The 24,441-nt window shown below is 35.9% G+C and overlaps 2 protein-coding genes across 2 annotated transcripts; one reads left to right on the top strand and one right to left on the bottom strand.

Annotated features, from left to right (window-relative positions):
* The first annotated feature begins 1,344 nt into the window (after positions 1 to 1,344).
* Positions 1,345 to 7,238, top strand: LOC128216111 (uncharacterized). The gene is made up of 5 exons (XM_052922700.1): positions 1,345 to 1,484; positions 2,967 to 3,033; positions 3,785 to 3,886; positions 5,347 to 5,555; positions 6,458 to 7,238. Exons 2-5 carry the CDS (start codon positions 2,968 to 2,970, stop codon positions 7,236 to 7,238), a joined length of 1,158 nt encoding a protein of 385 aa, XP_052778660.1. The 5' UTR covers positions 1,345 to 1,484; position 2,967.
* A 3,641-nt stretch (positions 7,239 to 10,879) lies between these two features.
* LOC128218404 (cortactin-binding protein 2-like) lies at positions 10,880 to 24,176 on the bottom strand. Its single transcript, XM_052926072.1, has 10 exons — positions 24,105 to 24,176; positions 23,054 to 23,209; positions 22,626 to 22,712; positions 21,177 to 21,264; positions 20,462 to 20,581; positions 18,352 to 18,501; positions 17,300 to 17,431; positions 16,527 to 16,712; positions 15,061 to 15,135; positions 10,880 to 11,471 (listed from the first exon to the last, which is right to left on the bottom strand). The coding sequence occupies exons 2-10, from the start codon at positions 23,198 to 23,200 to the stop codon at positions 11,332 to 11,334; spliced, it is 1,125 nt and encodes a 374-aa protein (XP_052782032.1). The 5' UTR covers positions 23,201 to 23,209; positions 24,105 to 24,176; the 3' UTR covers positions 10,880 to 11,331.
* Between the last annotated feature and the right edge of the window lie 265 nt (positions 24,177 to 24,441).

Here is a 24,441-nt window from a genome sequence, read left to right as displayed (position 1 = left end):
ACGATATGTTTATTGCGTAAAAACATTATACAATGTTCATAGAATGTAAACAAGTAATACAGTGGATGGAGAAAAATTACTACGCGATCTTCTTGCAGCGTAGTTATAAATGCAAATAAATCTGAAATTATAAACCGTCCATATACATCCGAAAAGTTTCGCATGAAAATGCCAAGGTGCTCCGATCGATGCTCTACAAACTATGAATACTATTAATATGATCACACTGGGGTTGAAGCCAATATATAGTCCGTTTGCGTCGTAAATAAAATAACATTCACCCCGTTATTCGTCCAACAGCTTCGGAAATGCCTCGGCCTACGCATTGCACCAGATAACTTAGGAACACATAAAAAATAAACCTTATTTCCGTGTTTACTTCAAGGTATCTTAATTGGTTTCAAATTTGTTTATCGTTAATGCACTGGAACATCCAGAAACGCAATGCCAAGGTTAAAGTGTACAAAATACTGCGTAGAACATTATATTTCAATATTTAAATGTTATCCTTACATAAATAATATTTTGAAGTATTCATTGAGAGTATGATCAAATACCACTTCCCCACTCCCCCCGGATAAAATCCCCGCACCATTTTTTGCAGGGGTATAAAATCCCCTTCAAGTCTTTATGCCAGTGTTTGATAGTAGTTGCATTATACAATTATATGAAGTTTTATACATCTCACATCTTCTGTATGGGAAGTAACTTACGAAAACGGAGATAAAAAATGAGCATCGTATAATTATGGACGAATTTGGTTTGCCTTGGCAAAAAATGGTGGGTTCAGTTTTGTCCATTGTGGATTCTGTCCGTCTCGCGTTTTCATGACCAACCGGAACACCTCGGTCCCATTCCCGAATCTTGCCGGAGATGGCCGAGTTGTTACGATTGCATGACATTCATTTTTTTGTGATTTATGGTCATTTATTGCTTTTTCTATGATTTAAAAGCGGCATTTTTTAAATTCTAATTTCATTAATTTATCAAAGATACTTTTCATAAATTGTAAACGATTTCAAAATTCAGTTTGTATGCATGTTTTAAATAAAAAAAACTGTATTGTTTTTTTTGTTGTTTTTTTTGCTATAAACATTGTATTGTTTCATGCAATACAGTTTGGAATGCAATTAATGATGTGTTACAAATATGGCGGAAAACGTCAAAAGGGATAAAACCAGATCAATTAATGCATCCTAAGATTAATCCAGATTGATCTTGCTTATTCTACATCAACATCAAAGCCACCGCTAATCCATTAATGTTTGTTGTTTAATGTTGTTTTTGTTAGGTGATATCAACAAACAATTAAAATATGTACTGTTTTGACAATTATGATAATTCGTAAAGGCGAGAATTGTGTCGCTGTGTTTAATTATATGGGTTCGAAGTTTTTTTGTGCACTTCTCGTTTATTCTTAAAATAACATCTCTGTTGAGAAGTCTAGAGTGATAAATTGTGTTTGGATAAGAATAAGGTTTAATGTAAGTAATATTATATTTTGATACTTTACATGTAAACATATAATTTATTTAAAAATGCATGAGGGCAGGCTTATTATATAGACGTAATTGAATTCGTTATCTGGTTAAAAATGTATATAACAAGCAAAGACGACATAAATGTTTTTGCAGAATACACAAATGACGCTTTAAAAAACACAAATATACAAATGTACTTGCTTTAAAGCTGCACTCTCACAGATTGACCATTTTAAGAACTTTTTTTTATTTTTTGTCTTGGAAAGAGCATTTTTTTACGTAAATATCTGAAAACCAATAATAGAAGATTGCTGACAAAAAATCAGATCGTAGTTTTTCAATATTTCCGTTCGTAAATGAATTAGTAACGGTTTAAGAAAAATGCATAAAACATCAAATTTTGGACTTAAATATAAAAATCTGCGATCTGATTTTATGCAACAAAAATATAGAAATATACAGCTTTAAGTTAATGCATGAAGATGTTGGTTGAATAACATGATATCCGTCAATACTACAAAAATAACTTTATTAAGTTAGTATTTAGACCCAGTTTGTTCTGATAGGGGTACCTCGGTTACCTTCACGAACAATTCGAATCAGTAAGTTGTTCAAATCAAAATTCTTCCTCAGTTTACAGGTACGTATAAGCATTTAAAAACACGATATTATTACATGTAGGCAAAGTTTTGAACTCATGCACATGAATTTAAACTAGAGTTTTTACAAAGTGAACAATAACCCCAATATAGCCGCCTGAACACAGAAAAAGTAAACAGGACCATTCAGACTGTAGAACCTTAAGGGTCCATAACTATGACAAACATTAGTGGTTTGTAAACTTAGCCGTACTTGATCTGTATTTCATTGTGTTAAAACTCTGTTTCAAAATCATTTAGATATAAATGTCATAGATAATCGTATTGTTATTTGCATATAAAACTGAAAAGGGGACATGACTCCGTGAAAATGTTGGTTTGTAACGAAAGACGAATTTGATCTGTATTTTATGGTATTAAACATGTGTATTATTTACAAAATCTAAGTTTTAAAGGGACAATAATTCCGTCAAATATTGATAGCCTGTAACCCAATTCGATGCCAACCTTGACATGTATTTTAGGCTGTTAAATGTGTACCAAAACTATTTGAGTCCGTCGACCCTTACCTACGTTATCGTCCGACCACCGTAAAAAACAACCTGTCAATTGACAAGCTCACTCCTCTATTCACCCCTCCCAAAACTTTCTTTTGAGGGATAATAATTATTTAGAAAAAAAAATATACAGCAAGCACTCACTGGTCAACATCTTTACCAAACTTCTGCCCTCCACACACACTCATAAAACTTTAACATGGGAGGGGATGTATAGTACAATTTATGCCTAGACATTTATATAAAAAATATTCAATAATTTCTTAATATAAAAAACGCCTCGTTCTATGTTTTAGCCTTAGATATATATTTATTTTATTTTATTTTAGAATGACATCGGTGGCTGAAAAAGATGTGACGTCAAAACGAGGGAGAATCAAGTACAGGCCGGAACAGGTAAGATCTTATTACATAATATCTACTATACATATTTTTGGATAATACGGTTAACCCAAGTCCCCGAGCAAAGCCAGTTAGTTCTTTGCGCATGCGCTAGTCGGTTGTGCATACCCGCCGTAATTGAGAGTTTGTTACAATATAAATATATTTCATGTGTTTCGTGGCTTGAACTTCAGTTTACTCGATAATAAACTAATACGTCTTGGGTGTGCTGTCAGTGCTGTGCCATTGCGCATGTCTTTAGTGGTTGTAGTAACGAGAGCTGGTAACCAAACCAAATATTCATATTCTACATAGTCTCCTACTGAATTAGTAACCAAAGTAGCACTACTTTTAATTTAAATGATGCTTGTTGAACGTTTCACAAACCAAGCTTGCACACTTCTTGGGTGATCGTATGATCGATTTTTTGACGGATGGTGGAGGAATTCCTTCTTAGAAATGACGTATATTGTCAGACCCCCCCCCCCAACCCCCCACACACAAAAACGTGCACTTTTCTCCTAAGGGCCACTGTTGGTTCATACATAGCATACACCGCCAATGTCGTTGATGAATATGCATCTATACCCTGGGTGTGTGTGTGTGTGGGGGGGGGGGGGGGGGGTATGGATTTTTGAGTTTCTAAGTACTTTGGGAAAACACTTATTTTTATAAAATCTACTAACATATAATGACGCATTACCGATATCGTTTAATGGTTTGACAATATTGTTAAACCTATTATACCTATAATTTTCCTTTTTAGGTGGAGATTTTGGAGGGTATATTTCTAGCGGACCACTACCCGGACGGCGAGCAACAAGAGCGACTGGCTGCTGAACTGGGTGTCACCCTGGAGAGAATTTCGGTTTGTAATCTTTCTATTTTTTTGAATGAGTGGATGTGCCAGTCTTATATCTACTCTTGTTTTAAGTAATTTAGTCAATGCATACTTATAATCCTTGAAATAGTTAAGACTCCGATACTGGTGCAGCCTCTGTTCAAATCTCCCAATTCACCTGTATAAAGTCAATAACGACTGACTGCTGATTTACCCAAATAAATGTACAGCAGATTTGAAAGGGTAATACAGGACAAATTAAGGGTCTTCAATCAGATCTAATTACACCTCATTCATTCAAAAGGTACATATTAAAGCTGCACTCTCACAGATTAAACGTTTTGACAACTTTTTATATTTTTTTTGTCTTGGTACGAGCGAATTTTAGCGAAATTCCATGGATATTTAGTGATACAAGACTTCTGATAAAAGAATAGATCGCAGATTTTTATATTTATGTTCGTAAAATGATTTTTATGCATTTTTCTTAAACCGTAAGTGACCATAAAACATTAATTTTCGAACGGAAATATGAAATCTACGATCTGATTTTTTGTCAAAAATCTTATATCATTGGATTGCAAATATTTACGTAAAAAAAAGACAAAAAAAAATAAAAATAATAAGTCAGATGGAATTTCCTATGTTTTGCAGAATGTCATGACAATTTTATTAACATTAATAATTTTCATTCTTGTTTACAATTAAATCCAGGAATATTTACAAAATTTCTGTTAACATAGGTAAAAAATTCCGTTCGCAGTTAAGTGTTGACATTGAAGAAGGTAATGAAATTCCTCTCCAATTTCGTTAAAGTTACAAATGGTACATTTCCGATCGTTTCTGTTTAGTTCACGGCATCGACCTCATCAGCCAAATAAGTATCACATACTCAAGTGGGAACCCATTATGCATTATTTTTAAACGAGTAATCTCAGCTGAGACAGCGACAAAATATTCTTTTAATCATGTAAAGTGATGTATTATCGGTCTCATGCTAGCTCGTTAAGACAATTCTAGGCATCTTTTGAAAAATAATAATACTGTATTTGCTGGCTGGTATTGGGAGCATCTGGTGTCTAGTCCCTTTAATAGTAATCTTGCCAATTCGCCATATTTTGCAGCTTTGCAGTGGTGGAATTCTTCTTTTTTATACATTTTTTTCTCAAATTTCTTAATCGTTCGTCACAGCTGAACTAGGGTATTAACTTAAACAACTATTTTAAAGCAGATATCTATCTACCTTGCTTCCCATATGCCCTTTGTAATTGGTAATTTAATTAACAACTTTCATGTCGAAATATTGAATGTTTAACTGCCTTGAAGAATGTTAATGGAATTGTTCGTTAGCGACTCCAATCTGCAGCAACAGCAGATGAATCAACGGCGAGGCGACAACGGCATTGTATCAATATATTTTCAAAATACAGATAAACACCAATAGAGATAAAATTGCTTTGCTTATGTTATGGTTGTTTGCTTTTCAGATCTGGTTCCAGAATCGTCGCTCCAAATTTAAGCGTCAGCGTCAATCAGACCACGTGGCCTGGATGCGCGCACAGATATTCCAGAACGAGGCGGGAAATCCAAACAAGTACACATTTGGAACTCCCGTACTTCCGCCTCTGACATCAGCATGTCACGTGTTGAGCCCCCTCGAGTCCCAGATGACACGTGGTGACAACGGCTTACCTTTGTAAGTATAAATCTACCATTTGGGAATTTGAATCCTTGTAGTAAAATGTAAAGACCGAACAATAAAATCAAACAGAAGCCCTCCGTTCGGCGCCCCTTATCGGGTTGCCTGGGAAAAAATTAACAAACTTTTCCCCAACACTTGACCAACTTGATAAAAACAGATAACTGGGAACCATAACCTTAGTTGACCCAAATAATATAATGACTCAACTCGAGACAAATTTGTTTAGTATTTGGTACAAAATGTAACGTCATGAGTACTTTCATGTGAACAAGTAACCTACTTTTGTAACATTGGGCCAAGTTTAATAAGGATTTTGTAGAAAATGTAGCATGCAGTGGCTACATTATGTCTTAAAATTTGACCTACTGACCTACTTTTGGGAAATGTCCCAAAATCAAACATGTTTTAAACCATTTACGGACAAATATATTCTTACAGTGTCATAAATACTTAATAGATAATATGGCACTGAGATTTAACAAGGTATTCTAAAATTTGTCCTCGTTTTTGCCCCACATTTTGTTTTAGATTTTATACAGAACATACATACGTGCAGATTAGAAAATGAGCAAGTCAAAATAAAGTGACATGACAAATACTCAAACTTGACGTAGCTTTATGAACTCGACCCAATTTTATTTGACACATTATTCTTATTTTTCCAAGATTTCTTATAAAATGTGTGCAACACATGCGCCTCGACAGAGTTTACAATGTTGCTCAAACTTTTGGCCAGATGACGTAATTATTGTCGACATGATCCATACTTTATCTTGACACGTTAATGAAGAGAAACATGACCTACTTTTTTACTTCGCATAAAAATATCAATACTTACAAGGCTTTTGTGTTGACTGTTATTAGTATTCTTCAATAAGGTTTATCTCTATTTTCAGCTCCCAATTACCGGAGCAGCAAACCCCGACCCCCAACATAACATCTAAAAAGCGTGTTTACATATCCAATGACAGCAAAGCGGGAAATGAGCCTACACTAGAGACACCGAAACGCCGCAAAATACAGCACACAATAAATCACCAGGCCAACTACACCCCTCAACAAGACTCAACAGTTCATCACAGTGTATCACCGGTGTTTTGGTTGCCCCGTATTCAGACAATCCACACACGTGCTCAACCATTTCAACCGTTCATCTCATCACCTATGATGTACAGTGGTTTCTATGGAAACACACACGTTCACACACCAACTAACTTTCCTCATCATCAGTGTAAAATAGAGACTGATGTTTCATGTGCTGATGGGCCAGTTGTTTTGAACATTCCCGGGAACCATCCGCAGGACGTCATAGGGCACTTTGAACTGAACCGTTCACTGTCATTGAACTGTGATAACCACCAACACTCTCATAAAGATGTTCCAAGAATGTCGCTACCGGTTACCATGCCAACGACTCCAACCAACGCAGCACCGACTCATACAATACAACAACCAACAGAATTTCACGATCACCTGTCGACGATGAGTGACATCACTTCCTGTCATCTTTACGATCACCATTCCAACGCGGAGAATCATCTATCAAGGTCAAGGCCATCAGCAGACGACAAGGAGAATCGGGTCATTGGTTCCCAGCTGAATTTGTCTCCAAGTTACTGTGACCCAGCTACAGATAAGGAAAGAACTCTGGAACTCCTCGGACATTGGTGTGATTAAGAAGAGTGAGAGGTTTGATCTGTGTGAGCTTCGTTGAAACTGTGTGAGGGCATCATTGAAAAAAAAAACGTGATAAATGAAAGTATTGTTTGGTGTGTTGTTTTTGAACGTGCTGGTGACTGTAACAGCAGATGTCTGTGTTAAATAGCAAGCAGTGTGTACGAAAACACATATCTGTGTATATTTGTGTCTTACGTTGTACGATTAATTCCATTACATCAATGTGCTATTGAACGTTTGCTTTATTGTCAAGCTGCTATGAATCGTTTTAAGTGCTATCTTTTGTATATAAAAAATAAAAATGCAAACTATATAATGATTTGTATTAATGTGTTTGAAAACCTTGAATACATACTTGGAAATTCATAAATACACGGAAGAGAATCATAGGTCATGTCATAGGCCATAGGACAGCGCGCTCGACTATACACGCTTTGTCTCAGAAATGAATACAATTATGATGCAATATGTGCCTGACAAAAGTCAAACTAGATAGTATTGAAGAAGAAACACCACAATGCAACAAAACCAGGTTTTCAATGGTTGACCGAAGAACTGCAAACTTTGTTGTTAGACTGCTTTTTGTATTTTAAGCAATGTTCAGTGACCCCGAGCGCTGCCATAAAATCTTCCGTCATACTAAAACTGGTCACAATATGTCAACCCTAACTAAAGTTATTCAGAACCAAACTGTTATCTATTTTTAATAACAGTGACCTTGACCCTAGGAGCACAAAATGCTATCTCATGAAAGGATTCCATAAACTCTTCCCATATGCCAAATTTAGCTATAGTATGCCAACTCAACTTAATTTATTCAGTACATTTTTTTATATCCTTAGCAACAGTGACCTTGACATGACCATGACTCTCGGGGACTCTCACAATTTAAGTATACCAAACCTGTGAACCCGGGGGCGTGGCCAGTAATGACCCCAGAGGCATTATTTGAACAAACATTCAGCAATTGTGACTTTCCATGTAAACTTGGCTAAAATAGACTTTGCTTATGTAGACTTGGCTAAAAATAGACTTAGCTAAAAATTGCATTTTTTTATACTTTCAAGACCCATAATCTAGGCATGCATGGGCGGATCTGGCTGGTTTTCAAAAGGAACCGAGCTTTCATGGATATCTAAATACTGTAGTTTCATCGAGATACAATCAAAACTGAAGACTGTATTGTGCACACAAGCAATTGTTTACAGATGCAAGGATTTTTTTATACTTTCAAGGCCCATAATCTAGGCATGCATGGGCGGATCTGGCTGGTTTTCGAAAGGAATATACGATCAAAACTGAAGACTGTATCGTGTTCACAAATAATTGTTTACAGACGCACGGACGCACTAGTACACATTACCAACGCATAAGCTCTTCTTACCCAATTTGCCCTAAAACTTTAACTAAAGTCCCGAAGTCAATCAGGGGCCATAATTTATATTCAGAATAATATGGAATTATGGAACCAAATTGTGTGATCCTTGAAATAAAAGAGGTGCAAAGCGGATTTTAATACTATATGATAAGGTGATACTTTTGTAAGTCCGTTTCAGGACAAGAAATCTAAATTTTATATATTTTCTTTATTTCATTTTAATCAACTAGTCTTAAATTTGATTATTTTGGCTTAATTTTGATTAAATAACCATTGAGTCTGAAATTTGATTATTTTGGCTTAATTTTGATTAAATTATCATTGAGTCTTAAATTTGATTGTTTTGGCTTAATTTTTATTTTTGTGAACATGGTATATTATGATTGGAAAGAAGTAAACCTACAAAGCACCAGCCTGATGAAGCTTAATGAAAAATCAAATTAGGCCTTTGGCCCGGCCTTACATGATAAACATCGAAGATAACATATAGCACAAATGGCATGTATTTATTGAACAATTGATATAATACAAAAAAACTCATTAATTATGTATAAACACAATAATGTACATAACAAAAGAATATGTTTGGCTGAACAGTTCAATAAATCCAAATAATCGCAATAATTACATAAAAACACAATTAGGTAAAGCAAAGATGCATGCGTTTGGCTGAACAGTTCAATAAATCCAAATAATAGCATTAATTGTATGAAAACAAAATAAAATAAAGCACTAATGAGTATATTGGTCTGAACATTTCAGTATATCAAAATAATTACATGAAAACACATGAAAGTAAATACACAAAGTGATTAAGACTGAACAGTTCATAGAATACAATATGGCAGTCATTGAAATTAGACTTTTGGATGAATTCTTATACTTTTGCTTGGCATCAAATGTTTGAACAAGCCCTGCTATATAAAATTCAGAATTTGAGCAAGCCTGAAAGATATTTTTACCAGTGCAGGGCTTGGGGGCTTGTGTTAATTTCGACCACTGATATGGTCACATTAATTACATGGAAATAAAATAAAGCACATATTAATATATATGTTTGAATGTACAGTTCCATAAATTAAAATCATCACATCAATTACATGAAAATAAAATAAAACAAAAACATAATGATAGGCAAAAAGGAAATAAAAACATAATGATAGGCAAACTAAATAAATTTAATATGACAATATATTTATATTTTTATATAAATAGTTTGTTTACACCTACTGATGAAGACCTTACACCGAAACGTTTAAGATAATAAACTTTACATGTTTGTGTGGTTTATTTTATTCATGTGAAAATAAAATAAAACACAAATGAATATGTTTGACTGAAGAGTTCAATAAATCAAAATCATAGCATTAATTACATGGGAAAAAGTAGCACAAATGAATATGTTTGACTGAACACTTTATAGAACACAAAATCATCACACTAATTACAAGAAAACAAAATTATTTAAAGCTTAAATGCATATTAGACTGAATACTTCTATAATATATCAACAATAGCTCAAATAATATGGATAAAAAAAAATATATTTGCAAAAGCACCAACCAAGGATCATTCCTATGAAGTTTCATCAAAATTGTCCAAGCGGTTTAGGTGAAGAAGATTAGTATAACCAACTGTTGACATTTTCCTTTAGGTTGCCATGGCAACCAGAGTTCTACATGGAATCCATTTCTTTGAACAATTTCGAAAAAGCACCAACTAAGGATCATTCCTATGAAGTTTCATCAAAATTGTCCAAGCGGTTTAGAAGAAGATGATTAAATAACCAATTGTTGACGTCGAACGATGGAAGACGAACGATGGACGACAGACGCTGGACATAGACCGATCACAATAAGTCACCTTGAGGTGAGCTAAAAATAAGTAATGGTTGTAGATGTGTATGACAATCAAAACAAGGATTGTCATGTGGCATATATAATTTCTGCTAATAAATGGATAATTACTCATAATATACTTGCTTGTCTAGGTAAAACAATTTGATCCCAAAAGTACCAAACCTTTTCACAAGAAAATCATTATACACATTCATGCCCTTTTTGAAAGACAAAATCAACATAATTATGACATACATCTATCAAAATATTGAAATTGAGCAACTTGTTGAAAAACATGAACACAATTTATCACAATCAAATCACTAACATTTGTAAAACAGTGAATTTTCCCCTTGATACACTTTGCCCCCCCCCCCCCCCCCCCCCCCCCCCCCGTTATATTAAAATGACATACCCCAGTTTATCAATCAGTTATCTTTAACTCTGAACCCATACTGTACAAATACCTAAATACACAATTTTCCCCATCAACCTAAAATTAAAGCACTGAAAAATGGAGCAGTTTTTCCATGGTACATTTTTAAATCAGTGCTTCATGATCCAAGCATTCAAAGACAGTAATGAAATATTAAAGAGCTAATATGATATCAGAAACTTCATATAATGTATATACATATAATATCATATTAAAGGACATAAATCTCTATACCAAGTCTTTTTAACAATTCCCTGAATCATTTTTCATCCCTGAATCATTTTTCACCTCTCAATCATAACCAGTTCTGAACTGGTGCAGCCTGCTAATCTGGTGTTCACAAAAAATAGACAAATACACATACAATTGTATACTCAAGTCAGATCTTAAATCTTTTAACTAAAACATTTCTCCACTTAATTGTTTATCACTATGAAACCATCACCAGTTCTGAAAAGGGGCTGTTTTCCCATGGAACACTTTGAATTCCCCGCTCTGGTCATCACAAATCTCCGCCCAGAAGAAAGCCTTAATACCCATCATGCCTTCCTTCTTAATTCTACTCTGCAGTTTTGGATAACCTGTAAAACAGAGAGTTTCAGATGTGGATAAAAATGATCATCTGTTCTCTTTTTGCTATGGAGGCTAACATGAACAAGCCTTTTGTTAAAGAGTAACATGAACAAGACTTTTGCTACAGAGGTCAACATGAGCAAGCCTTTTGTTAAAGAGTAACATGAACAAGACTTTTGGTACAGAGGTCAACATGAGCAAGCCTTTTGTTAAAGAGTAACATGAACAAGACTTTTGGTACAGAGGTCAACATGAGCAAGCCTTGTGTTAAAGAGTAACATGAACAAGACTTTTGGTACAGAGGTCAACATGAGCAAAGCCTTTTGTTAAAGAGTAACATGAACATGACCTTTGGTACAGAGGTCAACATGAGCAAGCCTTTTGTTAAAGAGTAACATGAACAAGACTTTTGGTACAGAGGCTAACATAAGCAAGCCTTTTGTTAAAGAGTAACATGAACAAGTCTTTTGCTACAGAGGTCAACATGAGCAAGCCTTTTGTTAAAGAGTAACATGAACATGTAAGACTTTTATTTCAGAGGCTAACATGAGCAAGCCTTTTGTTAAAGAGTAACATGAACAAGACTTGTGCTACAGAGGCTAACTTGAGCAAGCCTTTTGTTCAAGAGTAACATGAACAAGACTTTTGCTATAGAGGCTAACATGAGCAAAGCCTTTTGTTAAAGAGTAACATGAACATGACTTTTTGGTACAGAGGTCAACATGAGCAAGCCTTTTGTTAAAGAGTAACTTGAACAAGACTTTTGCTACAGAAACTAACATGAGCAAGCCTTTTGTTAAAGAGTAACATAAACAAGACTTTTGCTATAGAGGCTAACATGAGCAAAGCCTTTTGTTAAGGAGTAACATAAACAAGACTTTTGCTACAGATGTCAACATGAGCAAGACTCTTGTTAAAGAGTAACTTGAACAAGACTTTTTGGTACAGAGGTCAACATGAGCAAAGCTTTTTGTTAAAAAGTTACTTGAACAAGACTGTTTGCTACAGATGTCAACATGAGCAAGCCTTTCGTTGAAGAGTAACTTGAACAAGACTTTTGCTATAGAAACTAACATGAGCAAGCCTTTTGTTAAAGAGTAACATAAACAAGACTTTTGCTACAGATGTCAACATGAGCAAGCCTTTTGTTAAAGAGTAACTTGAACAAGACTTTTTGGTACAGAGGTCAACATGAGCAAAGCTTTTTGTTAAAAAGTTACTTGAACAAGACTGTTTGCTACAGATGTCAACATGAGCAAGCCTTTTGTTGAAGAGTAACTTGAACAAGACTTTTGCTGTAGAGGTCAACATAGGTTTTAGGTTGCATCATTGGCCGAATTGAAAATCATTTAATTACGAAATAAAGTGTGGCAAATCATAAGGAGTGTTAAAACAAAAATACCAAAAGCTGGAACTCTTCAGCAGATGTTGATATTTGTTTAAATATCTTCTTTGAAGCCCACAATTTTCGAAAACTAATTACAGCTGTGGAATTGCATAATTGGTTGTCATTATCATGTGATCCTTAACAGGTCAACATATCCAGTACTTTTGTTAAAGTCATCCTGGCCGTTTTGACCAGCCAGCTGTTTTCTACTTTTTTCTTGACTTTACCAGCATGGGTTCGACCCCTACTTTTTTAAGCTAAAACTGTATTTTTTTCTGCAATTGTGATATCATATAGTAAAACAAGAGATGTTTGTCAAACATTATGCCCCCCCCCCTGAGCGCCATGTTGTCAGGATTATATGGACAATTGAATGAAATATGCATGGACCGAAATGACAGCTGATTTGTTGCTGTTTTAAGAATATGACCATTAAAGTGTGAGGATAAAGTGTGTTATGACCATCATGACCTTTGACTCTATGAACTCAAAATCCAGAGTCATCAGCTGGTCACCAGAAACCTAAATATCAAGTTTGAGGGCCATGGGTGCAGGCATTGTCAAGTTATCACAAGACAATTTTTTTTTACGTTCAAGGTCACTGTGACCTTGACCTTTGACCCGATGACCACTTAAATCATAAGGGTAGATAGTCAGATGCAACTCCAAGTTAAGTTTGAAGGCCATGGGTTCAGGCATTGTTGAGTCATCACTCGGACAACCTTTTACCATTCAAGATCACTGTGACCTTGACCTTTGGCTCTATGAATCCTAAATCAATAAGGGTGATCTACTGGTCAGGCTTAACATCCATGTCAAGTTTAATGATCATAGGTTCAGGCATTGTTGAGATATCAGTGGGGGAAGATTTGTTAACTCTTTTGCGTTAAAGGTTACTGTGACATTGACCTTGGCCTGATAACCCCCAAAGTCAATTGGGGTCATCTACTGGGCAGGCCCAACCTTCATGTCAAGTTTGATGACCATAGGTCCAAGAATTGTCGAGTTTGCTTTCAAGGTCACTGTGACCTTGACCTTTGACCCCTAAAATCAATAGGGGTCATCTACTGGTCAGGCCCAACATCCATGTCAAGTTTGAGGGCCATGGGTGCAGGCATTGTTGAGTTATCACTTGGATAACCTTTTATCATTCAAGGTCACAGTGACCTTGACCTTTGGCCCAATGAACCCTAAAATTAATAGGGACAATCTTCTGGCCGGGCTCAACCACCAAATCAAGTTTGAGGGCCATGGGTGCAGCCATTGTCAAGTTATCACTCGGATAACCTTTTACCATTCCAGGTCACTGTGACCTTGACCTTTGGCCCAATGACCCCTTAAATCAATAGGGACCATCTTCTGGCCAGGCCCAATCTCAAAGTCAAGTTTGAGGGCCATGGGTGCAGGCATTGTCGAGTTATCACTCGGACAACCTTTTACCATTCCAGGTCACTGTGACCTTGACCTTTGGCCAGATGACCCCCAAAAACCATAGGGGTCATCTCCTGGTCAGGCCAATTCTCCAAGTCAAGTTTGAGGGCCATGGGTGCAGGCATTTTTAAGTTATCAATTGGACAACCTTTTACCATTCAAGGTCACTGTGACCTTGACCTTTGGCCCAATGACCCCCAAAAACAATAGGGGTCATCTACTGGTCAGGCCCAACCTCCAAGTCAAGTTTGAGGGCCATGGGTGCAGGCATTGTCACGTTATCACTCGGACAATCTTTTACCATTCAAGGTCACTGTGACCTTGACCTTTGGTCTGATGACCCCCAAAAACAATAGGGGTCATCTCCTGGTCAGGCCCAACCTCCATGTCAAGTTTGAGGGCCATGGGTGCAGGCATTGTTGAGTTATCACTCGGACAAGCTTTAAAATTATTTTACCATTAAAGGTCACTGTGACCTTAACCTTTGACCCGATGACCCCCAAAATCAATAGGGGTCATCTACTGGTCAGGCCCAACCTTCATGTGAAGTTTGATGACCATACGTCTAGGAATTGTTGAGTTATCACTCGGACAAGCTTTGGTCTACCGACGGACCGACCGACCGACATACCGACATGCCTGTGCAAAGCAATATACACCTCTTCTTCGAAGGGGGGCATAATAATGATAAAATAAGTGTTTTCAGATGCATTTTATGGAAAACTTATTTGTGGCCACGAGCAAGTCACTTTAATGAACATAACATCAGACATGTTTACCTTTTTCAGTGCCATGGATGAAGCCTTCACATGAGCGATCCACATTGTAGACCATCATATCTCTATGAGCAGTTCCTGAACATACAGACAAAATATAATTTTATGGGGTAACTGACACCACTGGCCATTAGTATTTGGACAAATCTATATTATGTTGCTTAACACCACTGGCCATTTAACTGTGGACAATGCTTAATTACTGTATGTGGTTAAACTCCACTGACCATTTACCTGTGGACAATGCTATATTACAGTATGTTGCCAAACACCACTGGCCATTTAACTGTGGACAATGTTTAATTACAGTATGTTGTCAAACTCCACTGGCCATTAAACTGTGGACAAAGCTATAATTGATGTTGACAAACTCCACTGACCATTAAACTGTGGACAATGCTTAATTACAGTATATTGTCAAACTCCACTGACCATTAAATTGTGGACAATGCTATAAAAGATGTTGCCAAACTCCTTAGCGATTAACTTTATTCAATGTTATTAATAAACTATAACATATTTGATACAAGGACAATCACAGTACTAATACAAGACAATTAACAACAATATATGCCAAAACTCGCACAATATCGACCAAAGTCGGCCAATATTCATTTCCATCTTTTTGACTGGCTAAAAAAACTTGCCAAAGACAGAATTAGTTAAATAGTCAATTTTCATTGGCTTTTGAAAATCGCCCTTATTTGAGAAATATGCTGGAAATTATTTTTTTAAAGGCAGCCTTTTTGTCTTATGTGTTACGTTTGAAAATTGTGTTTAAATCATATTTGGAATTAAAAGCCTACTAAATACTTCAACCATTTTGTACAGTTTGATATTATAGTTGTGTTTAATCTGTTGGTAGATTTTATGATAATTATCTTTTGAAAGCCGACAAGATGGCCGAGGAAAGGTGAACAATTTACGAAATCAGGATGAAAAGACATGCTTCTTTAGACTGTACAGTGCTTTAAAGTATGGGCAATGTCACTCAAAGGCTACATGTCAAAATCAGCAAAGTGAAGTCTAGAAAAGCAGACACCATGAATGAATAAGGGATAAATAAGCTTCAATATAAATTTAAGGTAAGTTATCAGAATGTTTTTAACCAAAATGTCATACCATACGTATAACATACATAATAATTATTATTTAGTTGAATTGTTATTCATATTGGCCGAGTTAATTGTCCTTGGTCAGCAGTATTTGCCTCAGCCTGAAGGGACAATACTTTATTTTGCCAAAAACCACTGACATTTTAACAGTGGACAATGCAATAAATTGCGTTGTTTTCGAGATCTAAGTAAAAATCTGAATGTGCCAATTTTTTTTCAACAGATGCAGATGGCGGGCAAGTAATATAGCCTTCCTTATTCTTCGAAAAAGTCAAGAGAGAAATACTTAAATTATATAAATGTTCACATATGCTTTAATTGTTTTCTTCACATTCTAGACTTGAAATACTGTACCTAATGGAGTCTGTACTTTTACAATGAATCGTTTTCTCTTCAGAAATGCCATCCTCTGGTTTGCTTCATACGGTTTTCTTGAGAACATCTTTACATTTCTATTACTGGACCCGTGTACATGATAGAAGCTCATCTGAACATCGTCTGTATCGCAGTTCATTACGTGTGGCCTCGCTAACACAAAACCTGAAAGCAAGTTTTGAATAAAATCTTAAAAGCCCTCACGTCAAAGACCGTTTCAAACTTATTTCATCTAACTCTTAACTTAAGTGTCATGTTTTTCGTTTAAAAATAACATTTTTGTTTGAATTGAACTGAAAAAGGAATAAATAATGAGCACAGGAAATACAAGAGTGCCAATTGTCACAGAATTTGCCCATCCTAATTTTTGAACATCAAGTTTTGTGATAAGTGGTTGTACATGTTAAGCCAATTTTGGGCAATTCAAGGGTCATAACTCTGGAGTGACTGAGGTGACAAAATAACACTTTTTTTTTAAATACTCCAGGCCCTGATTTCTCGAAACTTATAACAGGATTAAGCTAAGCTCTCTACTTTTGCTTTTAAATAATTTGCATAATATTTACTTCTTTAAGAGTTTTTATACTTTAGATAGGAACTATCTTTATGGTAATCACAATAAACCATTTTTATTTATCAAAATTCAATTTAAGTATGCATTTTAGCTTATTCAAATAAACTACTTACGGTAAGCCTGTTAAACTTACGAAGTTTCGATAAATTGGGGCCAGAACTGATAGTAAACCACTAACCTTCACACTGCTGTTTATGCTGGGTGTGCCAGTGTTTTATCTGACAATTTCTGTCGCAGTAAAGAGCTTGCTGACATTGGGAGCATCTCTTCATATTTTCTCCGTGCTTTCCACATTGTAAGCATAGGGCACCTGAAAACATTATAAACAACTCACACAGCGTTCCCAAGATGGCTGAGAATAAATTAAAGAATTAATTTTTGTCTTGCATGCTACAAAATAGAGATTAAAGGCCAACAAGCTGCAGTAGTAAAGTGATCATAAATAAAATATATCAATAATTATAAAAATAAAATTAAAAAAAATACTGACAAATTTTGAAAATAAAAAAGGAAAGCAGAAAAAATAGAAGTTTAGATTGGCAGCAGAATTTGATCCCGGGACCTCTGGATTGCTAGGCAAGGGGCAGTATTCAATAACCAACTAGGATCTAATTTAAGTTTATGAGTAGAATCTGAATGTTTCGATAGAATCTGAGTGTTTTGATCTGCCTATAAAAATAACTGGCCAATAGTCTGAATCAAATCTCTGAGGCAAAATTCATTATTATATCAAAATATGTTTTACAGGTTAAGAGTTAACAAAACGAAGTTATTCAACTTATCTTTCCTTTTAACACTTTTTCGTTATCAGACAGAAGGCATATCATAAGATTTGAAGAGGCCTTATGCCAACAGTTATTTGTTTTTTTTAAGCTATATCATAAATGTAACCAAATATCAGGAATGTGATTGAACAGAGAGCTGAAGGTTGGCAATGGGTTAGGGGGGCCCCTAAAAAAAGGATCAAAATTGGCTTTTTAGAAGACTTTTGGAGGGCTATTCTGCTTTAATTTTGAAGCAAACTTGAGTGTCAATAATATCAACAAATAGAGAAATAACCAAAAGCAACCAAACTAACTTTTTTGAATCAGTTAAAAAAAAGAGGTCCCTGTTAACATTAGATCTGCAGAAATCTGTGGCGAAATCACATCCTTGAATACACTGACCAAAGCTGAGAGTGTGGATTTAAACAAATTGGTTCAAACTGTCTGATAATACTATTCAACCTACCAGATTCCTCTTTCTGTCTGTCCGATTCCGCAATTGCCTCGTGCAGTATTCCCAATATGGTCTCGTCACTCGTCAGTTCAAACGGGGTCGTCCCATCCTCGTCTTCTCTTCGGGGGTCAGCTCCATGCTTTAGTAGCAGTTCCAAACATTCTGAAAAATATTTACCTTATACATAGTGTAATATATATCACTTAAGCTCTGCTGTGAAGCTACTCTTGATTTCATTTCCCAGGTAGAAACCTCACCATTAGTCTTTCATAGAAATGCAACAAATAATCCCCCCGCAAAATTCATACCCACAGCCTTTTTGTTGAGAGATGACTTTAGTTCACCAGTTGACTTCGTTGAAAAGTGAGTTTGGTTGAGAGGTGGACTTGGTTGTGATGCAGACTTGGTTAAGAGGCTGATTTGGTTGAGAGGCAGACTTGGTTGAAGGGGTACTTGGTTGAGAAGAGGACTTGAAAGGTGAGCTTGGTTGAGAGGTGGATGTGATTTTAAGGCAAACTTGGTTGAGAAGAGACCATAAGAAGTAGACTTGGTTGAAAGGGGAACTTTTATGAGAAGAGGACTTGGCAGGGTTCGAATTTAGACTCGCATACTCGCATAATGCGAGCGACATTTGGAAATTGCGAGTGACTTTTATTCAAGCTCACAAAATTCTGTAAGTGGCTTTTTCTAGACCACAAAATGTTAAAAGGAAAGTAGAATAAACATGAACTTAATTCCACTATGTAGTCGAGTGTAAACAGCCTATAAGTGGCATGTTTACACTACCAGTATAAAGAAGACAGTACGGAGTCACGCTCTAGTAGGTTTTCAAAAATAGAACAAATACGGAAAAGGCCAAGTTTTATCTTGAATCTTTCCGGGATGCTCCGAGGCTTGCATAATACAAAGTAAATACGAATGACGTAATCACCTAGCTCAGTCATTGGCTAAATTTAGCGCTTTTGCGCACTATATGTACACCCCATCATCCTGTCAAAATGAATAGACTTCGTTGATCGATATAGTTCATAGTCCAAAGTATCCACGTTACATTTACTGTTGCTTTTTTATTTTGAATTTATTATTTTATTGTTTTTAATACTTATAGACTTAATGAAATCTGTAGCGTGCTTGTCGAATGGGTATTAAATTACCCGATGGCGAGGGTAAATATGCCATCAACAAGTTCTAGTAGTCTAGTCACTCAAGATTGATACTTTTTAATATTCATAAAATGTCTTAGGTGTTAATTTCTACTTTAATTAGACAATATTATAAGGGAATAAAGCAAATAATAAAATTGCAAGTTGATTTGTCATTTTGCGAGTTGCCTCAAAATGCACTCGCAAAATTTTGCGAGTGCTCCTCAAAGTTAAATTCGAACCCTGCTTGGTTGAGATACAGATGTGATTTAGAGACAGTTTGGGTTGAGTAGAGAACACGAGAGGCAGATTTTTGGTTGAAAGGGAAACTTGGTTTAAAGGGGAACTTGGTTGAAAAGGGAACTTGATTGAAAGGGGAATTTGGTTGAAAGGGGAACTTGGTCGAAAGGGGAATTTGGATAAAAGGGGAACTTGGTCGAAAGGAGAATTTGGATAAAAGGGGAATTTGGATAAAAGGGGAACTTGGTCGAAAGGGGAATTTGGATAAAAGGGGAATTTGGATAAAAGGGGAACTTGGATGAAAGGGGAACTTTGTCAAAAGGGGAACTTGGTGATGCAGAATTGGTTGAGAGGTGGATGTGATTGTGGAAGCAGACTTGGTTGAAAGGAACGTGTCAGTTCTACTAGGTAGTGCTATACATGATAAAACACCATTTTATAAATTTGTTTATTTATAAAAGATGATTAAAATTCAAAACAACTTCCAATTATTTGCAACATCTTGCCCTAAATTTGGAGACACAAAAAACAATGCAATGACAAAATCAAATTATTAAAGGGTGATCTTGATTCTATAGTCAATATATCTGCATGTTACGATGTAGCCATTAGAAACAATAAATTATATATAAACATAAATCAGAAACAAAATACAACTACCAGTGTTTCAAGCCGAATATGAACTTCCAGCAAGGTATGATTTATATACGGTTACAAACCTACAAGTTAATTTAGCTCACCCTTATTGCCCATCAGAGCGGCCCCATGTAATGCTGTCCCTCCTGTCTTGTTTCTAGAGTTCACATCTGCCTTGCCTTCTTGTATGAGATGTGTAGCAATCTCTTTGTCTGCATAGCGACCTATGGGTGAGAAAAAATACTCTTAATAATTTCAGATTTTTTTCCATTCAGAGCTCCCCCATGTAATTCTGTTTCAATTGTCTTGGCATAAGAATACACTTCTTGCATAAAATGTGCTGTAATCTGTCCACATAGCGGCATTTAGGAATGAAAAACAATCTCATATTAATTCTAGATATATTTCTAACCAGAGCTGCCCCATGTATGATGTTTCCCACCATCTAGGTTTAAAAATACACTTTTGCCTTGTCTTCCAGCATAAGATGTGCCGCAATCTGTCCACATAGCGACCTAAGGTTGAGTACTTCTTATTTAAAGCTTTATTTCCAACGAGCCTTGGACCAGGCAAAATATTTTTTAAGGTTTTTTTTATATTTCAAGTCTACCTTTCCCTCTTGTTTATAATGCGTTACCAAGCAGCCTTGAAATGGCACAATAAAACAAGATGCCAAACATTTTTTTTGTAATTTAATTGCACTACAAAGTTTAACTCATTTGATGGTTTAAGTGCAGCATTATACGAAACCCCAGGTGCAAAATTTCATCACCTAAATAACATGAGACCAATGAGCTGACACTATTCCAGAATCCCTACCTGTGGCTAGGAAGAGCGGGGTAAATCCAAGGTCGTCTTTTACATTTACTTTGGCCCCATATTTCAGCAGCAAGATCACAGAAGGCAGCTGAAAACAGACAACTTGTTCTATGGTGGTGGTCTCCCCTGGTATATAAAGAGATCAGAGGCTCTAATTAATGGTGATGGGCCGATGATAATCGATTATATCGGCAGACATAAGTTACTCGGCGATAGGCAACCTCATCGTTCCATAATTGAACATTCTGGAAAAAAATGTTTGCTTGAATCTAGTACATTTCTAACTGTATATAGCTTGGTAACTAAGATCTAAGGGAATTAACCGCTACTTTGAGTTTTAACAGTACTTTCCTTTAGTTTTTCAGACACTTCAGACAGCAAGCCCAATCCCAAATTATTTGATTACCCTTGTGATCGGTCTTCCAGGTGCTGGAAAAGTGCATTTCAAGTGATATGGTTAGGGTCATTCAAGAATAGATTCTTATGAAACTAGGCTTGATCGACCCTAGCCATGCTCACATATTGAAATGAACGTCATAATCAGTTGATGTAAAAACAGGAAATATTTGAAGAATGTAAATATTTGCTGTCTAATTCCGAAAATATGTCAGAAAAGGTTTGCTATTTTAATACTCGTTAGTTTTAATAGCTTATGCCATCCAAAACCAATTTGTTATGGCTCATTTTTTTCAATTTAATTTTCAAAACCGGTTCATGTCATTGACAAAAGACGATTAATCGATTATGAAAATCGAAGCCGATTGCCCATCACTACCTATTATGACAAGTCTCAAGTATGAGTTCAGAATCTGACTCAGAAAAGCTTTATTAAATTACAATTATCTTTATTCCAATTTTTTTACAAAGATTAATGTCAATTTCAAACACACAATGTAGTAATTATATTCTGCGCAAATTTCATCATTGAAAGTCGAATTTGCAATTATGCCAACGTGATGACTAAAACTCAGACTTCAGACTGTTTTCAATCATGCCCCCGCCCCCAGGACATGCATTACAAATTCGAAAAAGAAAGTTTAAAGCTCCTTGCCATCAATTTTGAAAGTTTCTCCAAAACATGAAGCTCAAGTCCCTTTAACACAGTTTTTTTTCCACTTTTATACAACAAATCTGACATATTTTGAAGTAATTTGCGGCTGAAACTATAATTCAATTAAAAACCTATTGAAAATATTGTCTTTAATGTATCATTGATACAAAATTTTGATATTTTAAACTTCAAACCTTTCAGCTTTGGAGGTTACTGTACTTTTAGGCACTGAATATTTGGGGACTTTTAGGTCATGCTTATACTTTGTAAATAACCATGATGGTAAGTTTTCAAATTACTCCAAGACCATCTCTACCAAGTTTCATGTTGAAAATTCAAAGTGCCATGGTGGCAATTGCAAAAAAAAAAAAGTAAAATAGTTTACCCGACCCACTTACAGAGCTGAAGGCCACAGCGCAGTGAAGGCTGGTCATCCCAGCTGAGTCAGTCTCATTGATTTTGGCTGACTTCTCATCTGACAATTTCTAAACAAAACAAAAATTAAGCACATTGAAGAACAATTTTAACAAATGTATGTAATTCTAATAACTTTTACATGTGTCTGACACACTCTACCCTTCACATAGGGGAATAGACTGCATTCAGTCTGCTACAAGTTAAAGGGGCATTATGTCTGTAACACTTGAAAGGGGGCATTCTGTCTGCTACAAGTCAAGGGGGCATTATGTCTGCTACAAGTCAAAGGGGCATGCTATCTGCTACATGTCAAAGAGGCATGCTGTTTGTTCCAAGACAAAAGGGACTCTGTCAAATTCATAACACATCCTGCTTCTTGAATTGTATGCAACCCATTGGGGACCCGTACCTGCAGGTAATCCTTCAACCCTGCATACTCTTCCATCTCTTTTGCTCTGCCAATTTTGACAGCAAGGTCTGTCCCTGGTGTGTGCCGGTATTTCTCCAACTCTGAACGGCTCATTGAAGAAACCACCTTTTCTGTGATTTTAGACATGTTTAATCTCTGAAAAATATGAAATGAGGTTAAATATAAACTGTCACCGAAATGTGACAAATGCACACTAAAAGACCTCATTGGGCAGATAGCCATTAGTTTTGGACCTCAGTTGACACATAACCTTTCATTTTCAACATATTTCATGAAGAACTTCCCATGCAGTTTGCATATATATTGATCGCTGACATTTGTAAAGAGCAAAGTATGAACATGAAGATGATAAATTACTGCAAGATTAAGTGGTTGTCACTTTGTGTATGTGTGTGTATGCCTGAGTGTGTGTGCAGGTGCGTAGAACAGAAACAAGAGCTGTCACATTAAATGATAAGTGCCCCCAATGAATAATGCAGTTACTTGTATGACTGCATTCAGGAAGAGCTATCAAAAACTATAAGCATATGCAGGTCCGCATGATAATTGATATCAAGTGATGCAGTAAAAGGTAGGGACCCAGCACATTGCTACGATATCCAAGATTAAGATTCAGGAGTTGCCTTATTTTGGTAATAAACGTGTAACCTATATTTTTTATGCATTTTATGTATTTTTTACATGGCAAATCCTTATAGCTGTTCAAATAACCTTCTGCAGATAAATGGTTGAATATAAATATATTACCCTTTAAAATCTATTTCAAACATCAACTTCTTTTCTAAAAACAATTCCAATATTGTTCATCCCCCACTCCTCGTTTTTTCACAAACCCGTATAGATGCAACGGGTTAGAAGAATTGAACGCTATGAACGTCTATTATTATACAAGTACGAATGGATGAGGGTACGAATGAATGAGTGTACGAATTTAAGTTTTACGCGAAACAAACTGAGAGCTGGAATGGGCACGTCTTCTCTTGCATTTTTCAAGAACATTTTACTTAAATGCAATCCAATAAATACTTACAACTTTGCAAAATCTGTTAAAATTAAACCCAAACTCGTGTTCTCGCTGTCAACTTTTCCCGCAATCTTTTTTGCTAAATAATTTTCTTTGGGTTCATTCCCTCCATTTCCCGTAGACTGGTACCTTCATTCTCTTTTCTCCAAAATGTAACGTAGGATACTTAATTTAATTTGCCGTCGAATGAAAACGCCGTACTTTACCGCGTACCATTTAAAACAGCATTTTAAATTTTGGTTATACATGACGGACAATTATTGGAGCCATAACATTTTGTTATGTGTTGTAAAATGCTCCAACGCGTCTTCCGTTATAGTGCCAATGAGTGGAATATGGATGT

This window comes from Mya arenaria, chromosome 14 (assembly GCF_026914265.1).
Source record: "Mya arenaria isolate MELC-2E11 chromosome 14, ASM2691426v1".
NCBI classification, from domain to species: Eukaryota; Metazoa; Mollusca; class Bivalvia; order Myida; family Myidae; genus Mya; species Mya arenaria.
Note: the sequence above shows the minus strand (reverse complement) of the source record. Positions and strands in the feature narration are given on the sequence as shown.